Raw genomic sequence first — 25,692 nt, 5'->3', positions numbered from 1 at the left:
GTGGCAGACGTTCACAAGAGTGTATGCGAAGTAGTGAAGCAAAGTGCAGCCGTTTCTTCGAGCAGGCAGCGATGCTCACCTTCGATTGTCAACGTGTCTGGGTCTGCCTTGACAGCTTCTGCTTCGGTTCCAGCTGCAGCAGGGCTGTCCACGTTCTTCATTTCCACATCTGGCATCTCGGCAACCATCTTGCACTGGAAAATATACACCGAGATTTTATCAAGAACATCTTCCAGCACAGAAGAAAAAGGAAGAGGTAGAGCACTCATTCTTCAACTGTATTAGCTTAGGAAAAAAGAAAAAAAAGACATGGAGTCATGTGGTTATAGCAAAGGCACATGCCCGCAAAGGAGAGTCAGAAAATTAGTACAACTTGACTAATGCCACTATCAATTCCGCAAATCATGAAACTGCTTGTCAAGATAATTGGTTTCTTTTTTTTTTTACCAAAGCAACAGAAGGAACACTTACGAACTTGCCAGTCATATTTGATATACGAATATGCTCCATGCATTAATCTGCACTTTTCCACTTTGTATTTCCAAAGAACATTGTTCGTTGACAAATAAGGGTGTGCGAAGGCATCTTCTGCAATGGTTGGCAGGATGGCCTGAATCTGTGCATGGTGTGCTCCCTAAACCTGTCATTAACCCGCCTCCCCGTCTGACCCACATAGCACTCTTAAGCACGATAATTCTAACTCTCTGCCTTAAATACCAACAATTAAGCACAGCAGAATAACGCTGAGAACACACATGCCCATGAACAATTAATTGCTGGGCTTGTATTGCTGATGAGGAAAATTAGCGCAACAAAAAGACAACTCCCACAAGGAGGGAAGACAGACAAGCGCTACTCGGAACTGTTCAATAGCGGGAAGTGTTTCACACATATATCACCTTGTCGCGCATGCGCACAATAAACATTCAGGCAGATCACAAGAACACACGCAAGTCAACTGCGATTGCGCATGTAAAAAAAAAAAAATTGATTATGAGGTTTCACGTGACAAAACCACGATTTGATTATGAGGCACGCTGTAGTGGGCTACTCCAGAATAATTTGAACGACCAGAGGTTCTTTAACGCGCATGTAAATCTAAGTACAGAGGTTCTTTAACGTGCATGTAAATCTAAGTACAACTAGTGTTTTCGCATTTCACCCCCATCGAAATGTGGCTGTCTTTGGCACAAGTAAAATTAAAAAGTTTGGAAAGTTTCGCCAGTCGCCTGCCGTCCAGTACGGTAGAGCAAACGCTGGAGCGACGAAACCAGCTAAACATATTTCAACAAAGTTTCGCTTATTAATAAGATCGCTTCCTTAGTTTCAAGGACAGAATGACTAAAGTGAAAGGGTACTTCCTTAGTTTCAAGGACAGCATGACTAAAGTGAAAGGGTACGAAGAAAAACGAAAATGAACAAGTCATTACCGGCTTCATGAAGAAAGAATACCAGAGAACTAAATGCCGAATCACGATTAATCAATTCAATGGATGAATACAGATAAGCGTTGTGGGGCCTGTTGCTGTTCACTGAACAACGCGGCATTCTAAGGAGCGCCAGATCTACTTGGACATTAGTAAACAAGGAATAAACAAAATGCCATCGAAGCGATGCACAGGCTCATTGAGTGATGGGAACATAACGAGCACAGTCGTATCACTACGCATATTGAGTAGGAGTCAAGAACAGCTTTGTATAAACATGTAAGACAATTGTTAACGTTGTTGTAACTTCTACTGGCCCGAAAATACGGTAGCACATGAAAAATTCTACATACCGGCTCCTGTTCGCGGGCGCCACTTATAGCTGTGGAAAGGTGGAAACCCTTAGTAATGATGGCGGGCACAACATTGGTACCGCAGCAAAACTTTAGTAAGTTATACAACAATTTAAAATTTATTAGTAATTTATTCTTGTTTAAAAAATATGTAGGTATGTTTTGGGTTATCTCATTAGACAATATTTTGATAAAGCTTCATTTATAGTTTAGAGCTGCAGTAGCGAGCCAACATGGCAGACGGCAAGGGTGGATCGTTTACCAAGGTCGTCCAAAAACATGCAGGGCGTGCAAAAGAAAGGGTAAGTTGTCATGATTTTACCAAATAATCAAAGTATTACTTAGGCCTTAGGCACTGCATGAATCGCAATTGGAAGTCGGGCTCAATTTGTCATTTCCGGGCGCATCGTTCCATGCGCTGGCGTTGAGTCGGTTCCTACTTTCACGCACAGTGCAACGCGGACGGGTCGGAAATTTAGTTTCTTCCATTCAGCTCGCGCCTGCATACCTTGAGGGCGCTTAACGTGTCGAGCGCTTAAGGTGTCGTGCGCGAAATCAGTGCCGCTGCGCTGCGGCAGTATGCTGCGGGAGTCGTTTGCATAGCGACCCACGGGAACGCCTCCTTTTGGAGCCTTGCACCTGCGAACGCGGGTTGTGTTTACGTAGGGTCACACGTATCTGTCGTCTGTCTCCTGCGCGAACGCCACGCGATCCGAAACTGGTCGCGGAAAAGGGACGCCGCCGGTAGCGAAATGGGTTATGACGCGCGTCTCGTTTATTTACCTGGGACGTCGGCGGCACCTTTCCAACCCACGTCCCGTATAAGGGTGTAGTACGCCGCACGTAGGCTTCGAAGTCCCGATGGCAGCGGAAGACGTGCTTTGTGGAGGTGGTGACTGCTGCGTACTTGCAGGTACTAGCGCCTTGCTTCGCACTCCTCTTGGGGATTCTTCCGGTTAAACTCGGGGTTAAATTTACGGGATGCGTAGAACCAGGAAACCGCGGAAGGTCATCTTCCCGCATGCAATCGCGGCTGGATCATCGAACACCCAAAGCGCATTGTCGCACGCAAGTGTCGAATGGGGCAGAGCTGAACATGTAAACAACACTGCTGGTCAAGGCTCGTCGCTATCAGCCAGGAAATATCTGCAGACTTGTGGAAGCGACATCGTTTAAGCATTGGAGTACGTTTGCCTCTATTACTCTTCTCGTGTGGCCAAAGCGGCCCGTGGTTTAAGGCGCGATTTACCGAACCCGTACTTAGGACAGTGCAGCAAATGCGGAATAATACTGTGCAGAACTGCTCAAATTTCATTTTATTGTGTAGGTAAAGGTTTTGAAACATTGACAGTGTGTTTTCACGTAGCTCTTCAAACTTCAAACTCTTAAACTTTCTGGAAAGTTATCGCCATGGTTGGCTGGAAGATTCAGCCAAAGGCACTGAAGTGCGACATTACTTTCTTGAATATCCAGTTTTCTGAAAATAATTGAACATAATGACCACCTTCAATTTAAAAAAAATTATTCCGTAGTAGTCATTTATCTGTAATAGCACTCTGTATTAATGTGCTGTATTTAGAGGTGAGCGAATATAAACTTTTTTAATACAAAGAATAAGTATCAAATATTGAATCGAACATCATGCATATGTTTGCAGCAGGAATATTCATTTAGATATATAATTAGGCACTATGCTTGTACTGACTAGTGAAAAAGAGACTGCTAGCTCTCGGGAACAATTAGCATCTGTTTTAACTGCTGCTGATAACTAATTACGATGCTGGTGATTTACTGGCATCCCCTTTGAAATGAGTTAGTGACAAATAGTTGCCTAGCCTGCTTGATTTAATCAGCTATGCTTTGCATGTTTTTATTTCTATCATTTTTGTATACATCTCTATAATCTTTTTTTCTCCTATAATCCATAAACTCTCCATCACAATGAGCTCCTTCAGGTACCAGTGACGAGTTAAACCGTTGTGATTTTTTGGCACTTTTTACTCATGTGTATGTGTTCAGTTTCTTGTAATTTTGACAAGAAAATAATGCACTGTGACCTACACCAATGTATTTTGCAATTATGAAAATGTTTTCAGAATTTGTCATAGCCAGGTTAAGGGGTTAAACACAAGATCACTAATTGCCACTAAAAAACTGAATGAATAGCCTCTCAATCTTTAGGGCCAGGTCACAAACCAGCTTTCCAAGAATGAATGGCTGCTGTATAACCAGGTTTCTGAAAACGCTAAATGACTGCCAAAAAAGAAAAAAAGAAACATGGTAAAAAAAATGCTGTAGGACTTGTTGGCTGTAAATATATGTAAAAGGGCCCATTACAAAAAAAAATAGCAGGTTCTTGTGTAAAGGACAAAACTGCTACATGACTAGACTGCCAAGTACACTACACAATCAGTCTGGCTCCTACCACCTGAACAAAGCCCACATTACTTATTTTGTTTCGACATTGCTTTAAAAATTTCTGCCGTTGTCTCACTTTTGATATAGTGCTTTGCTTTTCAATAGAAAATGGTAACCAGAATTTGTCAGTTCTTTTGAAATATTTGGTTAGTTTCAATATTCAAAACTAACAAATACTTCAGTTTTTTAATGAGAATAGTTACTGCGTAATGTAGAATTTGTATGTGAAACTGAGTATTCATCCCCTCATAGTTATACTATGAAGTCTCTCACTTATCAAATGAGGGAAATCAATCTAGTTCCGCATCTTGACAATGCGTTGCAGACAGGGCTTCTGAAGCATAGTGGAAAGCAACACCAGACCAAAGACTGGATGCCAAGAATGTGGGACACAATTGCTAATAATTATGGAGTGACTACACCCCAGGCGAATAAATTGAATGGCAGTTATGAGAATGGGCTGTCCTGTCGCAAGAATTTATAGCAATTCTCGCAGAATTGTACAGTGGTGTGGGGAATTGATCTAAGGTCGAAGGCTGTAACCAGGCCTCCGTGTGTGCATTCTCTGTAATCGACTATCATCAGCTGCAGGACATGGGCAGGCTGCACAGTAAGCACGGCATGGTGTGCACAAGGCCAGTACCACCGCTAATGAGACCCTTGGGGGCCACAAGATTTTGTTGAGTTATCCAGAATGTCAAACTAACAGATGGCCCGGCAGAATGAATGAAATAAAAGATTCTTATTGCTTGAATCGTGGAATGGCCAAGTTGGTATAGCTGCCGATGGTTGCAGCGCTAAACTGACATGGGACGAAAGAAAGACGCAATACGATGAACACAGCACTGGCTTTCAACTGGAAAGTCGACACTGTGTCCTTGTCCTTCTTCAGTCCAGTGTCAGTTTAGTACTACCCCTGCAACCATTATTGCATGAGGTAGTCTGTCATGTTTTCTTGCTCTTGAAGCACTAGTCAACGAGCAGGAGGGGAAGAGCACCGACGAGTTCAAAAGCTGCTTCTTATGCTACTTTTAAAGGGCCCCAACCAGGGAAGGGGATGTGCATTACATAAAGGGGAGGAGCAGCGCGAGCAAAAAAAAGCGACCGCTTCTCTAAACAAAAATATGTACAGCTTGGAATGTGGAGCAATAAGCAAGCGAATACCAACGGCAGCAGCATTTTGAGTGCTTTTTCAACACTAACGTAACCTAAAATCAACACTAACGTAACCACAAGCTTATTAGACAGCTAGTAACTAAAGTGTGTAGTATTTGATTGGAAAATTCCCTATTCCAAGTTCTGGAATATTCGCTTCGAATATTGTTCGAATGTGATGGTCTCTTTAAGAATGCGTATTAGATTTCTACGGGGTAATGCCAGCGATAACTGTGCTCCAAAAGACTCTGGTGCAGGGAACCTGCGGTCGCTACGAGGAGGCAGCATTTATTTAGCATAGAATAGCTGTCAAATAATGAAATCATTCTTGCCTGTGTGCAGCCCAATTTTTCTCAAATTACGGAGAGCAATTTATTTTCTGGACAATTTAAAGCAGCGTTGCTATAAATTACAGCGCACACTAGGACACGGACAGGAAACGACCTAGACAAGCACTGGCTTTGAAGTGTATTTTTTAATTTATTTACCAAGAGTTGAAGTGATGTGCCGTGCTCCAGTATTGCGCATTGATGTTTCAACATCTGTAGGGTCCTTTGTTTTCCAGTTTTGTTCTTTCCACTTCGGAGGGGGGGGGGGAATCTAGGGTTAGCTTTTAAGAGAAAAACTGGGAAGAAATCGGGTTTGCGTTGACTGGCAGCCAATGTTTGAGATTTTTCTGGTAACTTTCATAATTAACACACAGCGGTTATCTTTTGAACAGAAACTTATTTAAATGAGCGAAAACACTGACAGGAACGTGTAATGATAGAGTGCCATTTCTAAGGTATGTGACAAACTTTACTCAAATTCTAGCTGGCAGGCATCGCTTGAAGCTTTAAAAAATATAACAAAGAAAAGCGGCCAGTAGGAAAAATGAAGGCATTCATTTGGGCTAGTTGGTCTGTCATCAACACGTGTGCGCCATGTGTTGCCATGCTCCATGTGTGCGTTTCTATGTCTGTCCCAGTCATTTTGGAGCATTTGAGGTTCCCAATATAAATATTTTTTGGATCCCTTGTTTATTACTTGGTTATAATACTTATAATACTTGGTTCTCTGCACTTTCTTTTTTTTTTCTCAAAGGGAAAAAAAAGAAGCACAAATATGACTGCATGCGGGCATTATTTTAAGGTGTGATGCTTTTCCTTATCATACCAGCCCCTTTTTGATGTACCATGAGCATTTTGAGCAGTTGGGCCACTTGTCACCCTGATTCCTGCCTCCCTCAATATGTCATTGCAACAAAATTAATGGACTACCAGCTAGCCCAATCTACTGGCCTTCTCTCAACCTACCATGTCACAGCAATGCCAACCTACCTCAACCTACTATGTCTTCATGCCACAGCAATGCAGAATAACATTATCAGCATGCTGTATTACCATCCTAACGTATCAGTGCTTTTAACATGTTATGGGAACTGTGATTAATCATACTTATTTATGTACTAAACCCAGCTACTAAACACACAAGAAGCCTTCGTTCACTCAAGGCCAACAAGCACTGAATATGATATATGTGCTAGTTTTTGTTTTGAGTGCTAAGTGAAAACGAAGCATATGTCTTATTCATATGCAAATATTAGGATATATCTTGACCACTTAAATGTTTAAGTCGGGTACCATTCACTGGTTTTGTAATACTTGCAGTTATTCTTACCCTTTATGAAATGGCGAAACTTCTGGAATAAATTGGTTCAAACAATTTTCATAAAACTTGTTTGCGGTGTAATCTGTCATTAGTGTTTTACCTGAAAACATACGGTGAAATGCTTTTCCCATTTCAATAATGTCACTGTCACAGTGTGCCAGATTCTTATTTCCTCATTTAGCTAAGTCGACCTTAAATCTAGTTGTCATTACATGTATCATATAATATAAGCATTCTTCTTCTTTCTTATCAAACTGACCCTACACAGTTTTTCATTTACTTTTAGAAACTAAGAAAGCAATATTAATTTGATTCGTCATGCTAAGGTAGTTTTCCTTCAATATTCAATTAGGAAATTTCGACATTCAAACACCTCTGGTCCTAAGGCCTCATGTGCTGCCATTTCCAGCCGGACATGTCATGCAAGTGCCAGCGCATTCCATGGCCAAGTCACTTTTGTGTCTGCAATTCCGTGTGCTGTTGTGGTCGTGTACATGGTAACTATAGCCCACTGTAGACCCTTTTTGCAGAGCAGTTTGCTCTAGAAGAACAAGAACACTTTTGGTAGCCACATGTTGCCTCGGGCAAAAGCGCAGATGTGAAAAACAGTTACATCTTTTACTGCTACTGAGTGGTCAGCTGTCAGAAATGCCAGTGGGTGCTTGCTAATGCACTGTGCTCCATTCATGCTGCAAAGTGTGGAAAGGCAGAAGGAAGACGCGTGCAGTGGTTGGCTGCAAAAATAGCAACTGGCATTTTAAGGAACGGATTGACTCTTTGTGGCCAAGTCCACAGACCACAGTTACAAAAGGACGGCCTGTGTTGCCGGCCCTTCGTGATGCGCAGCTTTCCTTGAGGATTAAAAAAAAACCTGATTCGCCACTGTTCTAGTGCTAACTTCCAAAGAAAGTTAATTCAACCGCAGAATGTCGGCAAGAGTGAGTACCGCTTGTTACTCAACGGCAAAGTGAGTAGCACCACTTCTTCGCATACTAAGTTTCTTTCGCATTCTCTATAGACATCCACCCAAGCTCATACTTATGCCAACTTAATGGGCCCATTCTTGAATCGATGCGCCGATTGCACAGAAATCTTCGAAGCTGAACGTTTTGTGGCGATCCACAGAGTATGTGAGTGACAAGCAATGTGTCTTTAATAGGCTACAACCTTTTGCAAAGCACAGAAGATCTACGTTCCAGGCCTGCTGAGCTGTAACAACAAATCTACCACAACTGAACACACCTGCAAGCGATTAGGCAGAAAATAAACAGCAGTTATAATGACCCCACCAAGGAACATTACTGAGTCAGAAACATGACAAGCCGCTGCTTTAAAGTGATCAGCCAATAAAGAAGGAGTAAAAGATTGATTTACTTTGGAGCCCCTTTGTTGTACGGTCACTGTATATGCTGCTTTCCCCCGTTTGGACAAGGCACAGCTAGCTATGAAAGAGCTTCATGTCCTCTGCAAGTGTGGCCATAGCTTCGTGTCATCCACCCAATCACTGTCTATGATATCTGCCAAAACTGAGGTCTGCTGGGCCAACACCTAACTGTATGTAGAGGGTACTGGCTACGCTGCAACTACGTCATGCACATTCATTGCAAACACAATGGAGGTAATCAATGGATGGGTCACTACGTGACCAAACATGGCGGCACCCACAGAATCGCATTGCAAATGGTCCATAAGCCCGGTAAAAGGGGAACATTGTTTATCTTGGCATTATTATATGGCTTTCGTGTTGTTTACAGTGCAGCAACGCACAGAAGGAACCGACAGGGTGGGTGAGGTCGTCTTCATTTCCGACCGTGTGTGCACATAAGTTCAAGCTCAACCAACTTGACCAGATGGCTATTCTAAAATTACACAGGCCACAGAGCCGGCGGGCATCGGCTATGCCAGCGCTGCAGAACGCAAAACTTCGTTGCACTGATTTTTAAAAAATGAGCCCGGGTCCACTGATCAAGTTCACTCAACTGAAATATTCGCTATTCAGAAATTAATTTAACTGAAAGATTTTTGCATTCAATGCATAGAAAAACTTCACGATTTTCTAAAAGTTTGTTGTTCTGAAATATTCATGAAACCAGCGTTCGTACAACTGAGTTCACAGTACAGCTTAAAACTAAACCATGATTCAATGTTAGCTATGTTGTATTTTTAAAACACTGTTTCGAATTTCAGGAATTCGGCATAATGGCGATTATCGAATTGTACGTTTTAATGTGACACATTCTTTGCTTTGGTGGTGCGGGGCAGTTCAGAAATTTGTACAAACTGGCTGCACATAAAAAGAGATTAGCAACAAATGTTTTCCATGAGTGCCACAATCGTGTAACTTGCGAAGCAACTCATAATTGCTGAAAGCGCCTCAGAATACCTGTCTTTGAATAACTTCTGAGGTGTTCACCAGCAATAAGTTTGGGGCCATGTGTGATTCTTGGCACACAGCAGTCTGACGGCTGCCTTCGCGCTGTTCTGACATGGTTTCCTGACTCTGGCGTAATTAATTCAGTCGAAGGCAAACTTATAAACCAAACTGCAGATGTGCTTCTGTCACCTGTGAAGGCAGATTATACAGCGAAAAGCCTTTACACTGAAACATTTGGGTATCTTTTGTTATACAGGTCGCCTTGACTAGTCAAATCACGCACCGTGCAGCTTTTGTTATCCGCATTGTTGGCAAGTCTGTGTTATGTCACGTTCGCGCCAATATCAAAACATAACAAGCAAGAATGATTTGAGCCGTGTGTTTTATACAAGCCCACAACATTGTAGTCACGTGGTCGTGCAGTTGTGTTGGCTGCGGCTTACTGATGACACATAATGTCTCCTTCAAAGCAAAACGGTCTATCTTCGCAACGGTGGAGGACCTGCTGCGGTTTCTTCCTTGCTATCTTTAGACGACATTGTTCCAGTGTTTTCTGCAGGCTCTTGCTTGCTAAACTCGACATGAGCTCGGTCCTGCAATTCAGCTCGATGTCCTAACTGGCCCAGGTGTCGCCGCTGAAGTCCATGCGTCGTGTTCACGAGGAGCATCCAGGAACCTTGCTGACTGTGCACTCTGTGACTTGCTCTGAAGTTGCGCATCCAGACCGGTTTACCTGCACAAAATTTGGTCGTAGATGCTGTCGGCTGCTTATCTGCCGACCATTCATCGGCCACGATGCAGTCATCTTTGTTTGATTCGGCAACCCAGCAAATGTTCTGCCGGGGGCTTGCCATCCTTGATGGGTGTTAGTTGATTACAGAATGAAGAAAGAGCTGTCCGCACTGGCAGTCCTTTTTTTTTTTTCCGGGTTTTTCTTGAGGCCTTCATTGATCGTGCGCGCAGCTCGTTTGGTTGATCCGTTAGATTGTGGGTGATAAGGTGCTGCTGTAACTTGTATGCTATTGCAACCCAGAAACTTGCGCGAAAAGGCTATGCCCGCAAATACTGGTCCATTGTCTGACATGAACATTTTAGGAAGCCTGAACCGTTGACCTTAGTGCTTGGGCCCTTCTTTCCGACGTGGCACTTTTCATTGGCGGCACTTCCATCTATTTCGCTTCTGAGTCTACGGCGACCACATGTCCGTGCAGTAGGCCTGCAAAATCTGGCCAGCTCCAAAGCCGGCCACACCACAGGTATTTGTGCTGGTGGCATTGCTGCGGCCTGCTCACATGTAACACACAACTTCGCTAGTCGCTCCATGTCCGAAACAGCATTCGGGCAGTACTTTTTATGGAGGCCATGCCAGGGTGTGTCTCAAGCCACAAATTTAACATAACGTTTGGCCGCCGCCATGGGCAGAAAAATGCGATGTCCCCGGTATACCTAATTCGTTCATGTGTTGGCGCTGTGGTAGGAACATCCCTCTCCTGGCAGTCCACCTGTTGAAGCTCTCGACCAGTCCCACCTCGTGGGCGCACGCTGCAGTTTCCTTCAGGCGTACAAAGTGCATTCGTCGGCATGGCCATCGCACGGCTCCGCAACTGGCAAGCGACTGAGAGCATCTACATTTTAATGCTCACTGCCTTTGTGGTACTGCAGTGTATATATTTGTTGAGAGACGAGGTCCAACGCGATATCCTGGTGGCCACCATCGCTGGTATATTGGTTTGCCTGGATTGAGCAAACCAGCAAGGAGCTTGTGGTCTGTCACTAGCACGAACTGGTGTCCATACAAGTAGTCCTGAAATCGTGTAATGCCAACTGCAATTGCTTCTTTTAATTACTTAATTTAATTTAATTAAGTAATTACGCTCTGCTTTTGTAAGGGTCCTGGACCGGAATCTGATGAGGTAGAACTGCTCCAACGCCAGATGTGTCGCACTCCAGCTGCAGTGGCTTATCTGGATCAAAATGATCCAGGAATTTGGAAGCCTCAATTGCCTCCTTTTTCAAACGCTTTCCGGTGTTCCCAATTCCATACAGCACCTTTGGCTAGGAGGGGAGCCAACGCAGCAGCCATATTCATAATTCACAAGGCCTATATGAACGCTTTCAGCTCACTCACTGAAATCGCTTTTTCACCACATGTTGTCAACCTCTGGTGTCGATGTGACTTGGCGAAATTTTCTGTGCGCGTATACTCCCGCAGCAGGGCCGTGCCATGTCATTAATGTTTTCCGCAACGTCGTCCAGGTAGAGCGGAACTAACGCCGACAGGTAGTCGTTTGAAACAAAGGAGGCCCTTGTGAGTGGACAGTTGTCATTTCGGCATCTAATGGCAATTGGTTGTAAGTTTGGCGCAGGTCATGAAAGTTTCGCCGCCGTTCAACTTGGCCAACATGTCGTACGAGGCAAAGGGTATGGTGGCATTTATGGTCATACAAAAATTGCCACAAACTCGCCGAGACCCATTGTTCATTAGGGCGGGAACCACTGGTGTTTCGCATTCGGCCATTTTTACCGGCATCAGTAGCTGGTCCAGCGACTCCGACATCTTGTCCGTCAAGGCATAGGGTACGGCGCGGCCTTAAAAGAACCGCAGACACTCAGTTTCATTCAGTTGAAATGTCACCGGTGGTCCCTTGTGTAGGCGGAATCCTGGAGCAAACACGTCGGCTTACTCATTGAACAGGACCATTGAACGGCACCATTGAACCCCACCGGTTGCACAGTTGCGGCCGCGCTAGTAGTCCTCTGCCGCATAACGACAGTCAAGCGTTGTCTACCATTATGCATTGTACCAGCTCGAATATCCCGTCACACGTTATGTCTGACTACTGGCCCTAAATTTGCAGGACAGCTGCGCAACAGTGGCCACTTGGTCTCGTCCTTCCGGGATACCTCTGCGGAAATGACGCCTACGGCCCATCCATTAACGTCTCTTTGTAAACAATTGGCCTGACCTTGCACATGTTGTGAACAGCCTTCGTTGTGTACACAGGGCTAGCTCATTCAGCTGCCATTGCGTACGAGCCGTGCCGGTTGTGACATCTGCTGCAGGCGGCGTCCACTTGCTTGGCCACTTGTGGCCCCCCACACCTTCGACATGTGTCCCGTCTATATCCGGCTGCGATTTCTATGCATGTTTCCTTTGCTCCCGACTTGCGGCGATGCTGCCAGTCTTCCACCTCTTCCAGTGTAACCTCCCGTTACGCAGTCATGCACCACAGCCTTGTCCACAGGTGTCTGCCGCGTGGGTTCAACGTGGCTGCCGGTTAACCACCGCTTATCCTAAACTGACACTCGGGTTTCTTTAGGGGTGAATCGTTCTGCGCTTCGCCGGACGTCGGGCATGCCACAAACGTGCGCTCCTATCATGCATGCCCTCCTATTGTACATCCCCTTAACGTGCACTCCTATGACTTCCCGAAGTTGTCCGCTTTAGCCATCGTCTAATTTCCGCAGTAGAGACTTGGCAAGTCTTCCTTTTTTTTTTTTTTCGCGTCAACCAGCAATGTGGTTGACTTTGGGGTGCATATATCCAAATGCACGACGACATCTTCGCAGCCAAGCTTGTCAACGTTCTTCGGGTGGCATCGCCCCTAAGAGCGATGCCGCGAGCAGTGCATGCGTCTTCGTCGCTTCTACAATGTTCTTCCAGGTGGTCGGCCCTTCCGACATGCTCGGGCCCGGTGCGTGCACGGCGCCAGTCCTCGTCAAGTTGTGGAAAAGGACTTTCAACGAGAGCGGACACTCCTATCGAGTCCAGCGCCGCCGGCATTAAGAGGTTTAGAATAGGGGTCTCAAAGAAGTAGTGTCGAAGCCACTGTGCATGCGCGAGACACAAACTGCGTTTGGGTTTTGCGTTGGGCACGCTATTTCACTGATTTAGCGGGAGCTCCGAAAGCTGCCCCAAAAGAGTCACTCGTTCGATGGATCTTGTAGTGGTTCCATTTTATTTTATTCAACAGCACACTTTCTAAAGTATTCTATGTTCGCGTAAGCTTAGCTGGCCTTATCACCTAGGTTTCGCCGCACAAGCAAATGCTGCGGCGCTTGCGGGCGCTTATGTATCGGAGGCTATATATAGGTGCACACACATAGCAGCAGAGTGTGCGTGGATGATTTTGCTCTGTGATCACGACACTCTCATGGGAAAGCATGTAAGGGCACTGCAGAGCGGCCTTTAGGGCCTGTTCCTTGGAAGGTGATTTCTTGGTATAAAAATTCTCCAGCGCGAAGTTCTCGCGGTTTGTGCTTTGCGGGGCCCTGTGGTTCACACCCACCCGCCTGTGAGGCTCGGGCACGCGTCGCACATTCCCATGAGCAGCAGGACAGTTGCGAGGTGGCTGTCGTTGGTGGTAGCCGATGGCGCAGGCAGGCACGCACTTGTCAAGCGCGTGAGACTTGCACTGCAGAATCTGCGCCGGCCCGTACGCTCGTCGAAACTGCTGAACGCAAATTTGGCAGTGTGCAGTAGAGAAGGCCAGTCAGCGTTGTACTGCCCCGGCGTGAATGTGCTGCTGATCAGTTCGTGGGCAGGTGACAGAGCTGCGCAGTCCGGCAACCTCGCACGCGGCTGTTCTGCGGACTGTTGCTGCCGCGGCCCGACCGGACACGCAGTGGCCTGTGCACGAGCGCGTTGGTTCTTGACACGAGATCGGGCAAATCAACCGCTTCGTTTCACACACACATATATATTCATCTAAGAGGGTTTTGTTCTGCAAGTACCGCAAGTATGAGAAAGAAAATTTTCAACAGCACCTTCGAGTTAAACAAGTCTAGCAGAAAAGTCCATTCAATGCACGACAGAATGAGAATCAAAAACTTTTTAATGTGGGATCCTCTCCAGAATTTGATTGCACCTGCAAGTCAGCCGAGCGATAAGGAAAAGCGCAATGAGTGAATTAATCCCGAATAATGCAGCCTCTTCACCTACGTTAACGTAATGCGCGGAGTATCTTAAACAATACCGATGAGCTTGAAAGCCTAATACTATCCTGTAAAGCACATATCGTAATCGGAGACTTGGCTACATCCTGACATCGGCACCAATTTAGCTAGGCCGCTGGGTTACAAGATTTACCGAAAAGATCCGAGCTTCAGAGGGGGTGGAGTATGGCGATTATGTGTAGGGAATCCCAACTCTATAATAGAAGAGATAATATGCCGCGTACGTAAGTATTAAGGCTCGTACAGATGAGCTTAACTTAATCGCATTTTTTTATTGCCCACAAACACAGTTTAACGTTTTTGTGAAGAGCTCAGTTTTTACGAATTACAATCGATATTCTTTTAGTGTCGTACTCGGCGAGGTATTAGCTTCCCGTTGCTTTGCTGGGAAGCAGATTTTCCGCAGCTTCTGTCCAGAACATCAGAACCCGTTGCCGATCTTGCGTCTTATCACGATTATTTAACTCGACCAGCTGAAAATCCCATGCGCACCGTACACGACAATTCCGCAGCACTAGACCCCTGTTTTTGTGCACTTGTCACCGGCTGCCAAACTTAAACGCACTGAATCAGTGCACTTGGAAATTGCACTCAACCATGGGCACGAAAACTTGAAAAAAGACATGCGTGCGGTTCCAGTCCTGTCACGTGCAAATGATGTCCAGGACGGATATCCTTTTCTCATTTTTCTTTTCTTTCCGTGCCAACTTCGTGCTTAGTCAACAATCTTCTGTTTCTTTAAGAAGCCTGTGACACGCTGCGTGCGTGACATCGTGCCAGCGAAGTAAAGCAGAGGTATACTATTAAGTATAGCCAGAATACGTGGAACGAAAGGCAAAAAAAAAAAATATGAAAGCAACATCGGCGAGTGCAATGCAAAAGCTTACAACTCTTGCACGCAGCCGCAGGCCGGAACCAAAAAGGCCAAGAACTATTATCACAGTGGTGCGATAAAAAAATCTCCTTTCGTTGCCAGAAACGCTGTGGCACCATTTCGCGCCTATAAGAAGCGCTTGCTTAATTAATGTCTACAGGACAGAGCTGTAACCGTTAACCATGCAACAGCGAATCCTTTAGCTCTTTTTTTTTTTCTGTGCAGTATTCACAATCGATAACGGCAAAACACCAGATTACAGTAAATTTGATAATATACTTCTTATCAGCGACATCTCATTATCTGAAGGCATGTTTGTCCAACATTGACGCCAAGAAATCGCCTGGAGTCGACGGTGTAGCTTATGCCTTTCTTGTTAGGTACGCGGAATGGTGCCCTAATTTCCTGAATATTCCTCAAATCACTGCTAAGGTAAGACCTATCTGTCGACTGAAAATTGAAAGATAATCCCTACACCAAATCCGGCCGCTCAAATGCGGTCTTTTCATTTCGGCCAATTTCGATATTGTGTTACTGCGTCAAAATTATCGAACACATTGTATTCAGGCATATTTCGCCATTTTTAGAAGCTAATAACTTTATTGATCGCCGGCAACACAGGATTTCAAAAGTCCTATCAACCACAGCACAATTACTAGAAAATGTACGCGGAACAACCTCAGTTTTAGGTATGCAGGGTCAAGTTTCCATAATATTTCTAGACTTGGAAAAAGCTTTCGATCACGTATCACACCCTAAACTACTCTCAGAACTTGCTTAAGAATGATTCGCTATTATCGTGGATCGAAACAAACCTCTCTTTCGCAAGCAACAAGTGATTAAGGAAGGGGAAAACTCACTCTCGAAGTTGGTCAAATACCACAGGGGTCGGTACTTGGGCCCCTTTTCTTTCGTAATTTTCCATAATGACGCTGTTCACCCAGTTTCCTTAAGAGCAAGATTATTCGCAGATGACTGTACCAAGAAGTCCGTAGCCCTTGGGACACTCATGTCCCAAGTCATGGTGCGCCACTTGGCAGATGAAAATCAATGATAAAAATACCATAGCCATGACGATAATGCGCAACCCTTGAAATTAATAAGTTCTATTAATGGTCAAGATTTATCCACACTGGACACGTATAAATAACTTGGAAATTTAATTCAGACTTGAAAGGCCACTAATGCGTTTCGTACACTGAAAAGAATGCAGTGTGCAAGTTGGGAAGCAGTGCGCAACTCGACGTGCGAAATAAAACTAAAAGCACACAGGGCTTTTGTTCGTCCCATTTTAGAACTGTTTGGGATCCCTGTGCACACAGTAGCATTAAAAAAGATTGAAAAAGTACAAAGGAAGGTTTGTTTATATAATTCTCAGTGTGTACACTACTCCCAGTACTCCCCTAAAAAGATGCCCAACTTGAATTTTCGCTAGTCTACGACGGAAACGAGAATGACCAAAATACGTGTACTACCTTCTAATTACCACGATCAAATTGGCACACGAAATAAGTACCTCGATCGAGCCGCAAGGAAAAGTTTGAAGAAATACTCCTACAGAACGGAAGCATCTAAACATTATTTCATCTTACGCCATCAGCCAATGGAATGAGCTACCCACAAGCACTATAGAATGCGCAACGTTTCAGTCTTTCGTGTCAAAACTGGCAAGATCGTCTTAGTTCTCTTCATTGGAAGCATCTTGATCTCCTTCCTATTTTGGTGTCCATGGCAACACCTGTAAGCGTAGTCTTCGTCTCATTCAAGCCATCTGCCATTGAGTTGGGGGTGATACTTGTAGATGCAACCGCATTTGTTTTTTATCGCCACCACGATGTCTCTCTCGTACCTGCGTTTATTTGTGTATAAGCACTGCGATATTATACAAGATGTCAGAAGCGCCATACGCGAATAACTGCATGCACAGAACAAAATAAATACAAAATAATGGGGAACGGCACTCAAAAGCTCCTTCACAAAAGCGCTAAAAAAATAACAACAATCCACAAAAACAAACACGTCAAGCAACGTTAATAGTTGAGCGATTTTCCAAATCATACAGTCAGTGATATCACAAGCTATGTCAGCAAGTGCAGAATGCTTTTCATCAAATATATGTTCGCGTCGTGGCAGTAAAATGCCAAGTTTCCTTGTGTACCTTTTTGAATTCCCCACTCCTGCCCGAGGCCCGGCATATAGATGTTCTCCAGACACCTGCAGACTGGAAAGTGGCCACACTCTATGTCCTTCTCCGCCTGTGGTGTGATGCGATGTTCACTGCAGCTTTGAGTGAATTTCGTTTCACGAAATGGAGATGATGGGGCTGTAGAATGTGCGCTTTTCACTTTTGCTTCGTTCGATCACGAATTGTGATGGACTGTGGATAAATGTCTCCAAGTTACCGTAGCATTACTCCAAGGTGCTCAAGACAGCATTGAAATAAAGTACAGGGGTGCGACCTGAGATGGTTGTTCGGCGCGTTCGTTCGGTTACCGGCGCGCGCGATTGGCCTACTCCGCGCCGACGTCGCCAGCCGCGGGGCGCCGCCTCGTTTTTGGTGACGTCAAAATGATGGCACGCACCTGTCAATCATCCGCCCACAGAGCATTTTGTCCGAACGCGACGGGAGTTGACAAGTTTGGAGCAATCATACGGCTTCGCATGGCGCGTCTGGTGGATTGGATTGGATCCAACAGGCGGCCTTTTCGGTTGCGAAATGGCACGTTTGAATCCAATCCATAGTTTAATTCTAGAAAATGGCGCTTCCGTTGGAAACTTGGGTTGTTGCGCTGGCGTTTCTAGAGGAAGGAGGAGAGCGGGTGGCGGTGCGAAATGCGTTTGAAGAAATGGCAGAAAGTGAATTCCGGCGTCGTTTTTGTTTCTCGAAACAAATAATTCGTTGGTTGTACAGAGAAATCGACATCATCGGTGCCAGCGAGCCACTGGGATGTTGTTGCTGCCTCTTGAAAAGTGCACCACTCTTCCCGTCGTTTTTTTGTTTTTTTCCTTCTCGCTGTGCGCGACACCACCTAGGGACGACGCAAAGAACCTAATAGTTATAAATTGCAGTAGTCACACGTACTACTATTTGAAAACGTGTTTGGGCTTGAGAAGAAAAAATACATTTTTTTAGATAAAGATTTCATTCAATTGGAAGACGAGAAACATTTGGCTTTGTAGTATACTGTTTGCAAGCAGACAAACGACGGAGGTAAACTTCCGGGGAGGTCAGCGCTTCCTGATTGGCTGCTCTCTCCGCCCCGCTGTCACAAATTTTGCATACTGCAACTTTGTGACGTTGCAGCAACTGAACAGAACGCGTATCGAACAAGATATCTCCGATCGCGCCCCAGGTGATTGGTTGATGCTCCCTGCATTCCCTACGGAGTCTTCATAATTGCGCAACAATTAAACACATATTGTGTGGTTTTCACAAAAGACGTGCAATGTTCTTTTGCTATCGCGCCATCAATATATTGCCAGCAGTGCCTCCAGCAGCAACGTGTGCATACTGGACGCCAACCACATTGAGCATGAGGAAGGTTACGTACAGCTCGGTGTTTTTTTTAACGCGATAGCGTTAAGGAGCTCGTGTCGCAGAAAAGCCGGTGTCGTCGGCGTCGGCGGCGTTGGCCGTGAGCGATAAATCCCAGCAGTAATTCATAAATAAAAAGCAATTTCCAAGATGGGCTGGGTGGGAATCGAACCAGGGTCTGCGGAGTGTGAGACGGAGACGTTACCACTGAGCCACGAGTTCGATGCTTCGAAGCGGTACAAAAGCGCCTCTAGTGAACGCGGTGTTGCCTTAGAAACGAGCTGTTTCTAAGGCTCAGGCGTGCGTCGCTTGCTCAGGCGTGCGTCGCTTGCTCAGGCGCACATTTCGTTCTCGCGCCGAACGCTGCGTTGCTCGACGCTCACCGCGTCCCATGCGGGGCGCGTAGTCTCTGCGCCGTAGCCCATTGTCTTACACCCCTTGGCAGGTCGACGGGAACGCTGTCGCGTTCCACTCTTGAAGGCGAAGCTTAAGCGTCCTCCAATTTTTTCCTGACTGATGGAGTTGTTGTTGTTGTCTTATTGCACAACTTGTTCGTCTCTTGCCGAATGGTGCCCAATCATTCCTTCGCCTCGAGGCGAAGGAACGTCACCTGCATGCGCGTGTAGTGCAGAGAACAAGGGGGGGGGGGGGTATCTTGTTGAATCGAGTGCACAGCCGGTGCACATTTCGTCCGGGATTTGCGCATGCGTCGTCGCCGCGCCTGATTGCATATCTGATAAGGCACGTCTGTGTCCTTGTCTGTGTGATGCTGTCCAAGTCGCAGAAAGTGCGGTCTTGCACGAGGGCGACATGAGTATTGTGCGGAGGAGACAAAATATGCAGATCTCACGCTCGGTGGGAATCTATGTGAGCGAAGCTTTCTGCATTGTTCGACGATATTTGGCGATGACGGCAGTCGCGAGGTGACGCTAAAGGTCCCCTTGCGTGCACCGCTCGTATTCGTGGACGTCGCACCAACAGCGAGGCGTGCTTGTGCGGCGCCATGGTCCGTACGCATCCCATAGCGACAGAGTTCGCCACGTCACGTGCTTCGCGTCGCGGCTTGAGTGCTGCGTCTGGACGCTGCAGTGCTTTAATGCGGCTTTTTGGTTGCACAATCTGAGTGGACAAACTTGCATGGTGTTTTTTCCCAGAAATAGCAGGAATGCGCCTTACCGTGCATTGAAGGTAATTTATACCACTGTTTACCATAAACGAGCCATGCTTTCTGATGGCGCCTTTTCTCTGTCGCGATCCTGGATGAATAGATTCGTTCTATGGGCGTCCCTTTGGAGACGGGGCGGTGGGTTGCGCCATTAAGCTCTTGTTATTATTTTGTTTAATGTCCTACCTTATCTTCTTTTTTTTTAATACACTCGCACTTAATTGATGGCATCAAACTTGGTTTGGGTAACTGTTTTTATACGCCTCCCTTGTGCGTGGTCTCCATATACATCCCTGCCACTGCAAACCTCCAGATGCCCTTTGCCATAATATCCTCTCACGCACGCAAGCTGCTAAGATGCTAGTAACCCCGTGCTCGAGCCTTATCAGAACTATATATGCATATCGTATGTGTTTCCGATCAGCAATTTGTCCTGGCGCAGTTTGAGGCGGCTCTGTTGTGCTTTGGCAAACTGAACTGGGTGCCCCTTGTAGCAGTTAGCGTGTTGGGAGAATAGTCTTCCGGTATTCCGTACCTCTTACTACTTAGCGCATGACATCACGCGCTCTGTTGCTTTAAAATGCGCGAATTTACCAATTATAGGCCTACTTCTGTTACTATTAACGCGACCTAATCTGTGGGCTCTTTCTATGTCTATATGTTTAGTGGGCCTGTTTAGTTGGGTACTGCAGTGTAGAATCAATATAGGGTTTCGGAGACAGCCCACGTTTCGTTTAGTTCAGTTTAATCGTTAAGTTTAGCCTGAATAGACGCACTCTTATTTGCGCTCTGTTCGGCGAGCGTCTTGAGCTCGTCGACCTCATTTTTTACGCTTCTTCTTCTTAGCAGTCTTCTGTATTAGTACTAGTCATTTTTTTGTTATGTTATCAAAAGATCTGTTGCTCTGAGACAACTTCTGTTTGATCGACTTCATGTCATTTAGTAACGATGCTTGGCCATTACTAATTTCGTCAAGTGCTTCCTCTATATCGCTTGGTGCTTCATTGCTGCGGGTGCTAGGGTTGCGGTTAAGCTAGATGTCACTGGACAAATATTGTAGTTGCCGTGGAGCACGAAAACAGTCGGGGGGGGGGGGGGGGAAAGAAGCAAGATATCAAGTTCGGTTTGGTGACACCAATAAAGCAGTGTAGCTATACTATGTCGAGGCGTGAATGAGGAATAGTGATCGTTTATCTGCGTGACAAACAAGCGTCGTCGGTTAGCGTTTGTCGCCACAGCTGTCGTGCTGCCAAACCCTCGAGCCGATTGGCTAAGGAAAAAATATACGGAAACAAATATTAGCAACAAGATGAGGCATGTGTCTGCTGCTACGAAATTCCGGAGACCACTCAGTACACCCTAATGGAATTCAAAGGTATTGACCCAGTGAGACCTGCACGTAATGTGCACCTTCCAGTAGCGCTTGGATTTAAAGTGGACGCAAGGCATCAACCGATAAGCAGTCGACATAAGTAACAGACGTTTAGAGTATTGGCGAAAAAAGATCACGCAAGAGATTGATACGACTGGATCCGTTACAGGCACAGGTCAAGGTAGATAGAGCAGTTTTGAGGAAAAGGAAAAGAAAAAAACATTCACGATATTTATACAAAAATGCTAAAATGGAAAGCATATATAGCCTACCTAGCTCAAGCAGGCTAGGGGACTGTCACCGCTCCGTTTCAAGGAGGATGCCAATAAAGCGTCATCGTCACGGTAGTAGACTCGATTGGAGCAGGCGTTTCGCAGATGTGTGCGAGCAGTCTGCTTTCAAGAAAAGTGTCTGCAGTACGCCGTGCTTTTAGAATGCCTCAACAAATATACCGTGTTTGTGGCGCGTTGACAAGCTCATTTCTTGTTTTGCTTCCGTTCCTAGTTAACTTCACGCGTGCAGCCACGTGTTGTCATGGAATTTATTTATTGCGCGACCCAATGCAAAAGTCGCAGTTTTGCCCGAAAGGCGAAGCATCGATTGCGATAGCAAATTAGTGGACAGCTATATCCTAAGTAAGGATAGTAGTTTTATCAGCCAAGTTGTAAACGCAGGCGTACTAGCTACAAGCATGGTGTCATGTGCTCACCAGCATGACACCACGAAGACATCTCACTCGATGACCGCGGAAACTCGCTGTCGAAACGCTGGAGTGAGTAAGCTCGGCAGCAGCAGCGAGCGAATCGACCGTCCTATACCGACTCTCGCATCAACGCGAACGAAGCCGCGAAGACACAGCGCGCGGCGGACTCTGTACCTGTCGCACATGATTTGAAAATACAGCGGCCCGGACGGGCGCGGGCGGCCGACCGCGCCTCCCCGCGTAGAACACGAGCGCTTCCCTCTCCTTACCCTTGGCGCACCTTATCCATGTCGCACATGGCTTTCAAAGTACAGCGGCCCGGGCCGCCCGGAGGAGGACATGCCTTCCTCCTCCCGACATCATGAACCAAGAGCGCCAAGCGACCAGCTCTTCCGAGGCCCATGTTCTAAACGGGCGTGCAAAGGGCCTTCGACCAATTCAACGCTCTGTTTCGATGGAGCATTTATCTACCGCAACGTCATTTTCCAACAAGCAGAAGACTCAATCGGCGACGGAGAACGCCGACGCGCGTCCCTCGACAACAACGAAGACGCCCGAGGTGGATACCGCGGGAGTGGCCGCCGATCCCATCGTCGCCGATTTTCCCTCCCAACAACGAGAGGTAGACACTCCGACCGGGGAAAGGATGGAGGAAGATGCTGCCCCGAACATTTATGACGAAAAAACTGACGACGACACAGGTGGCTGTTGGAAGACAGTCATACATAAGCGACGCAACCGTCAAACGCGCGCTAAGACGCAACCCTCCGAGAACATCTTGGGCATTCCGGACACCTCCCAGCCTACCGTACGCAAGCGTATTCGGAATCAGAACCTGCCTCAACTTCCTTTACACGATGAAAAGATAGTTCTGCGGCCTCACGGAGGACTTTGTCTCGATAAGTGGACGCGCCCAGAACTCGCCAGTGCTCAATGGAGTGCTGCCGGCTTGACCACCGAGGATCGTCAGGACATCATATTCCGACTGCGACCTCAGCAGAACTTGGCAATCATCAGCACACCCCAGTCACACGTAGCCGACGCATTGTACAAGGTTTGGGAGCTGAACCTTGGTCAGCGGGTCTATCCCATCACGACATATTTTGCAGCCCCAGACAACTCATGCAAGGGAATTGTTCCTGGTCTTTTGCCCGGTACATCGTCATCCAAGCTAGTGGATGCGCTTGTGGCTCCTGGAACTCAAATACTTCAAGCACGAATGATGGGTCAAACCAACGTTCCGTTGGTAACATTTGAAGGACTTAAAGTGCCCCGCTACGTGCGTTTCTATGGTGCCGAACTCCGCTGCTACCCCCATCGACCCCGCCAACTGGTTTGCAAGATATGTCACAAGCTCGGCCATTGGGCTGATTACTGTCCTACGCCGCACGTGGTCATTTGCGCGACGTGCGGGACTGACAACCCCACCCCGTCACATCCGTGCACCCCACACTGCAGATCCTGTGACGGCACCCACCCTACAGCGGATCCAAACTGCCCGCGGCGTGCTAGGCAGACACTGAACAAAGCTTGGGTGCGGAAAGCTCTCGAGAAAGAGCAGCGTGAACTCCAACCTTCCAGCGACCCGACCACTACCACAGATACGGCGGAGACCCGAACGTCGCGCGCCCCAACGAAGGAGACCAGAAAAGTCCGGTCGGAGACCCGTTCGAGCTCTCGTCGTTAGTTCCGGACCCGCTCCAAGTCTCGGTCTCGATCCCGCGAGGCATCGGTGCGCCTCCCAGAGAAGCGCCCTCCTTCCCCATCTTCCCGACAACCCTACAAGAAGGCCCTGCAGACCAACGCCCCAGCCAAGGTGACCCTGGTCCCTTCAGGGGTGCAGCGGACCCCGGAGAAGAAAACTGCAATGGAGGCGCCTCGGGAGGTAGGTCGGGCAAAGGGTACCCCACAGCTCTCTCCGCCCAGTAAATCTCTCCCTACCCCTTCCCCTATTACCAAATTCGTTACCAAATCCCGATCCTCTAATAGAAATAGCCCGCCTACGTCGTGACATGGAGGCGCGCTGTGAGCGCCTACAAAAACAAATGGACGCGCTGGTGGCAGACATGAGCACTAGTATGCAGGCGGCTCTGGACAGGATAGAACGCCAAATGAAGGCCCTCCAAATAGGGATTACGGAGCAAGTAAAATCACGTATAGAGTGCACTTTCGCACGCATGCAAGTTCCTGAGCTTAGCGGTAACAACGAAAGCGCGCTTTCCGACCAAGGCTCTCGGCTGCAACCTTCAAATGGGGGCACTCGGCGCCCGCATCCCTATGCACGACCGCCTGCTTCCTCTCGCGATGATGATGGCGCCGCGTAACGCGGAGAAACTAGTGGTGTAACAATGGAATTGTATGGGGATTCCGCCCTTAAACAAACTTTCCTACAGCAGTATATCGCCACATCCACGAACGGCGCCTCCCGATGTCATCCTCTTACAGGGAGTCAATTGAACCCCTTCTTTATCCGGCTACACTTCTTTATCCGGCTACAGCACGCTCTCGGGTGTCTCTCCTCTTGTGGGAGCCTTAGTTTCGAAACATGTTACATGTCGCATGCATACCACTAACATTGACATTCCTCACCAAATATTGGAAATAATTACGCAAGGTAAACGCAGCGAGAGTCTGTTTATACTCAATGCATACAGTTCCCCCCGTTCGCGAACGCACTGTTTTTAGCACCTACTAACAGAATTTGGTAGGTTTGGACAGGTTTGTGTGGTGGCCGGCGACTTTAACGCTCCGCATACTGCATGGGGTTACAATAAATCGCAGGCTAAAGGGACCCGCTTATGGAATGCCATCTGTAACATGAGATACACACTCCTTACCGACCCAGAGCACCCCACTCGGATGGGCAACAGCGTATCTCGTGACACCTGCCCTGACCTTACCTTCTTGCGCAATACTGGCCCGGTCGTTGCGCACGGGCCTTTAGAGGAGCACCTTGGTAGTGACCACTACATTGTGGCGACCACCTTGTCATTACGGGGTGCGCGCAGGCCCGAGCGAAATGTGCGTATAATGGATTGGGCGAAATTCAGGGAACGTCGCCAGGACCCACCTGAGCGCCAAGGGCACGAACGCTGGCTTGACTCTCTCGCACAAGATCTAGAGGCCACCACGAGCACACTGCGCACCACAACCGAGACACCAGACATAGACCCGCATTTACTTCATCTTTGGAACGCCCGCAGAGGGTTGACACGACGATGGAAACGACAACGCCTCAACCGCAAACTTAGGAAACGTATAGATCAAATTACACGGGAATCTAAGGAGTATGCAGAGATCCTTACGAGGAATAACTGGCGAGCATTTTGCGATCGCCTCTCAGGCACATTGAGCACAGCAAAAACGTGGTCGGTTCTTCGCTCACTCACAGATCCCACCACAACAAAGGGAAAAACATTTCAACAGCTGCACATCCTAGTGCACGAGTACAGGGACGATGTCTCGACACTCCTCAGAGAGCTAGAGAAGCATTTCATACCCACAGGCCCGCCGCCGCAGTACCCTGACTATCCTTATGTAGGCAAGGCGAACGAATTGCTAGATGCGGACATCACATCTGACGAGGTGCGGGTGGTCCTACAAGACCTACGCCGCAACACGGCACCGGGAGCCGACCACATCCGATTCGCCACCCTTCGTAACCTCAGTGACGCGGATATTAACCACCTCACCCATATCTTCAATGATTG

General features: G+C 47.0%; 2 protein-coding genes across 4 annotated transcripts in view; one reads left to right on the top strand and one right to left on the bottom strand.

The window, feature by feature from the left end:
• Positions 1-1,853, bottom strand: part of Rpn3 (regulatory particle non-ATPase 3) — a 123,969-nt gene extending 122,116 nt beyond the window's left edge. The window contains exons 1-2 of the mRNA XM_075693891.1: positions 1,781-1,853; positions 80-194 (exon numbers count right to left, since the gene is read on the bottom strand). Coding sequence (XP_075550006.1) covers positions 80-188 — 109 coding nt within the window. The 5' untranslated portion in view covers positions 189-194; positions 1,781-1,853. The remainder of the gene's footprint in view (positions 1-79; positions 195-1,780) is intronic.
• Positions 1,854-2,005: 152 nt separating this feature from the next.
• The window catches only part of Amph (amphiphysin), a 252,698-nt gene continuing 229,011 nt past the window's right edge, over positions 2,006-25,692 (top strand). For 2 of the 3 annotated variants that reach the window (XM_075693890.1, XM_075693889.1), the window contains exon 1: positions 2,006-2,082. In XM_075693890.1, coding sequence (XP_075550005.1) covers positions 2,014-2,082 — 69 coding nt within the window. In that variant the 5' untranslated portion in view covers positions 2,006-2,013. The remainder of the gene's footprint in view (positions 2,083-25,692) is intronic. The other variant, XM_075693888.1, reaches the window with a different exon arrangement.

Source organism: Dermacentor variabilis, chromosome 5, assembly GCF_050947875.1.
Source record: "Dermacentor variabilis isolate Ectoservices chromosome 5, ASM5094787v1, whole genome shotgun sequence".
Taxonomy (NCBI): Eukaryota; Metazoa; Arthropoda; class Arachnida; order Ixodida; family Ixodidae; genus Dermacentor; species Dermacentor variabilis.
The sequence above is the reverse complement of the archived record's forward strand: the minus strand, read 5'-3'. Positions and strand labels throughout refer to the sequence as shown.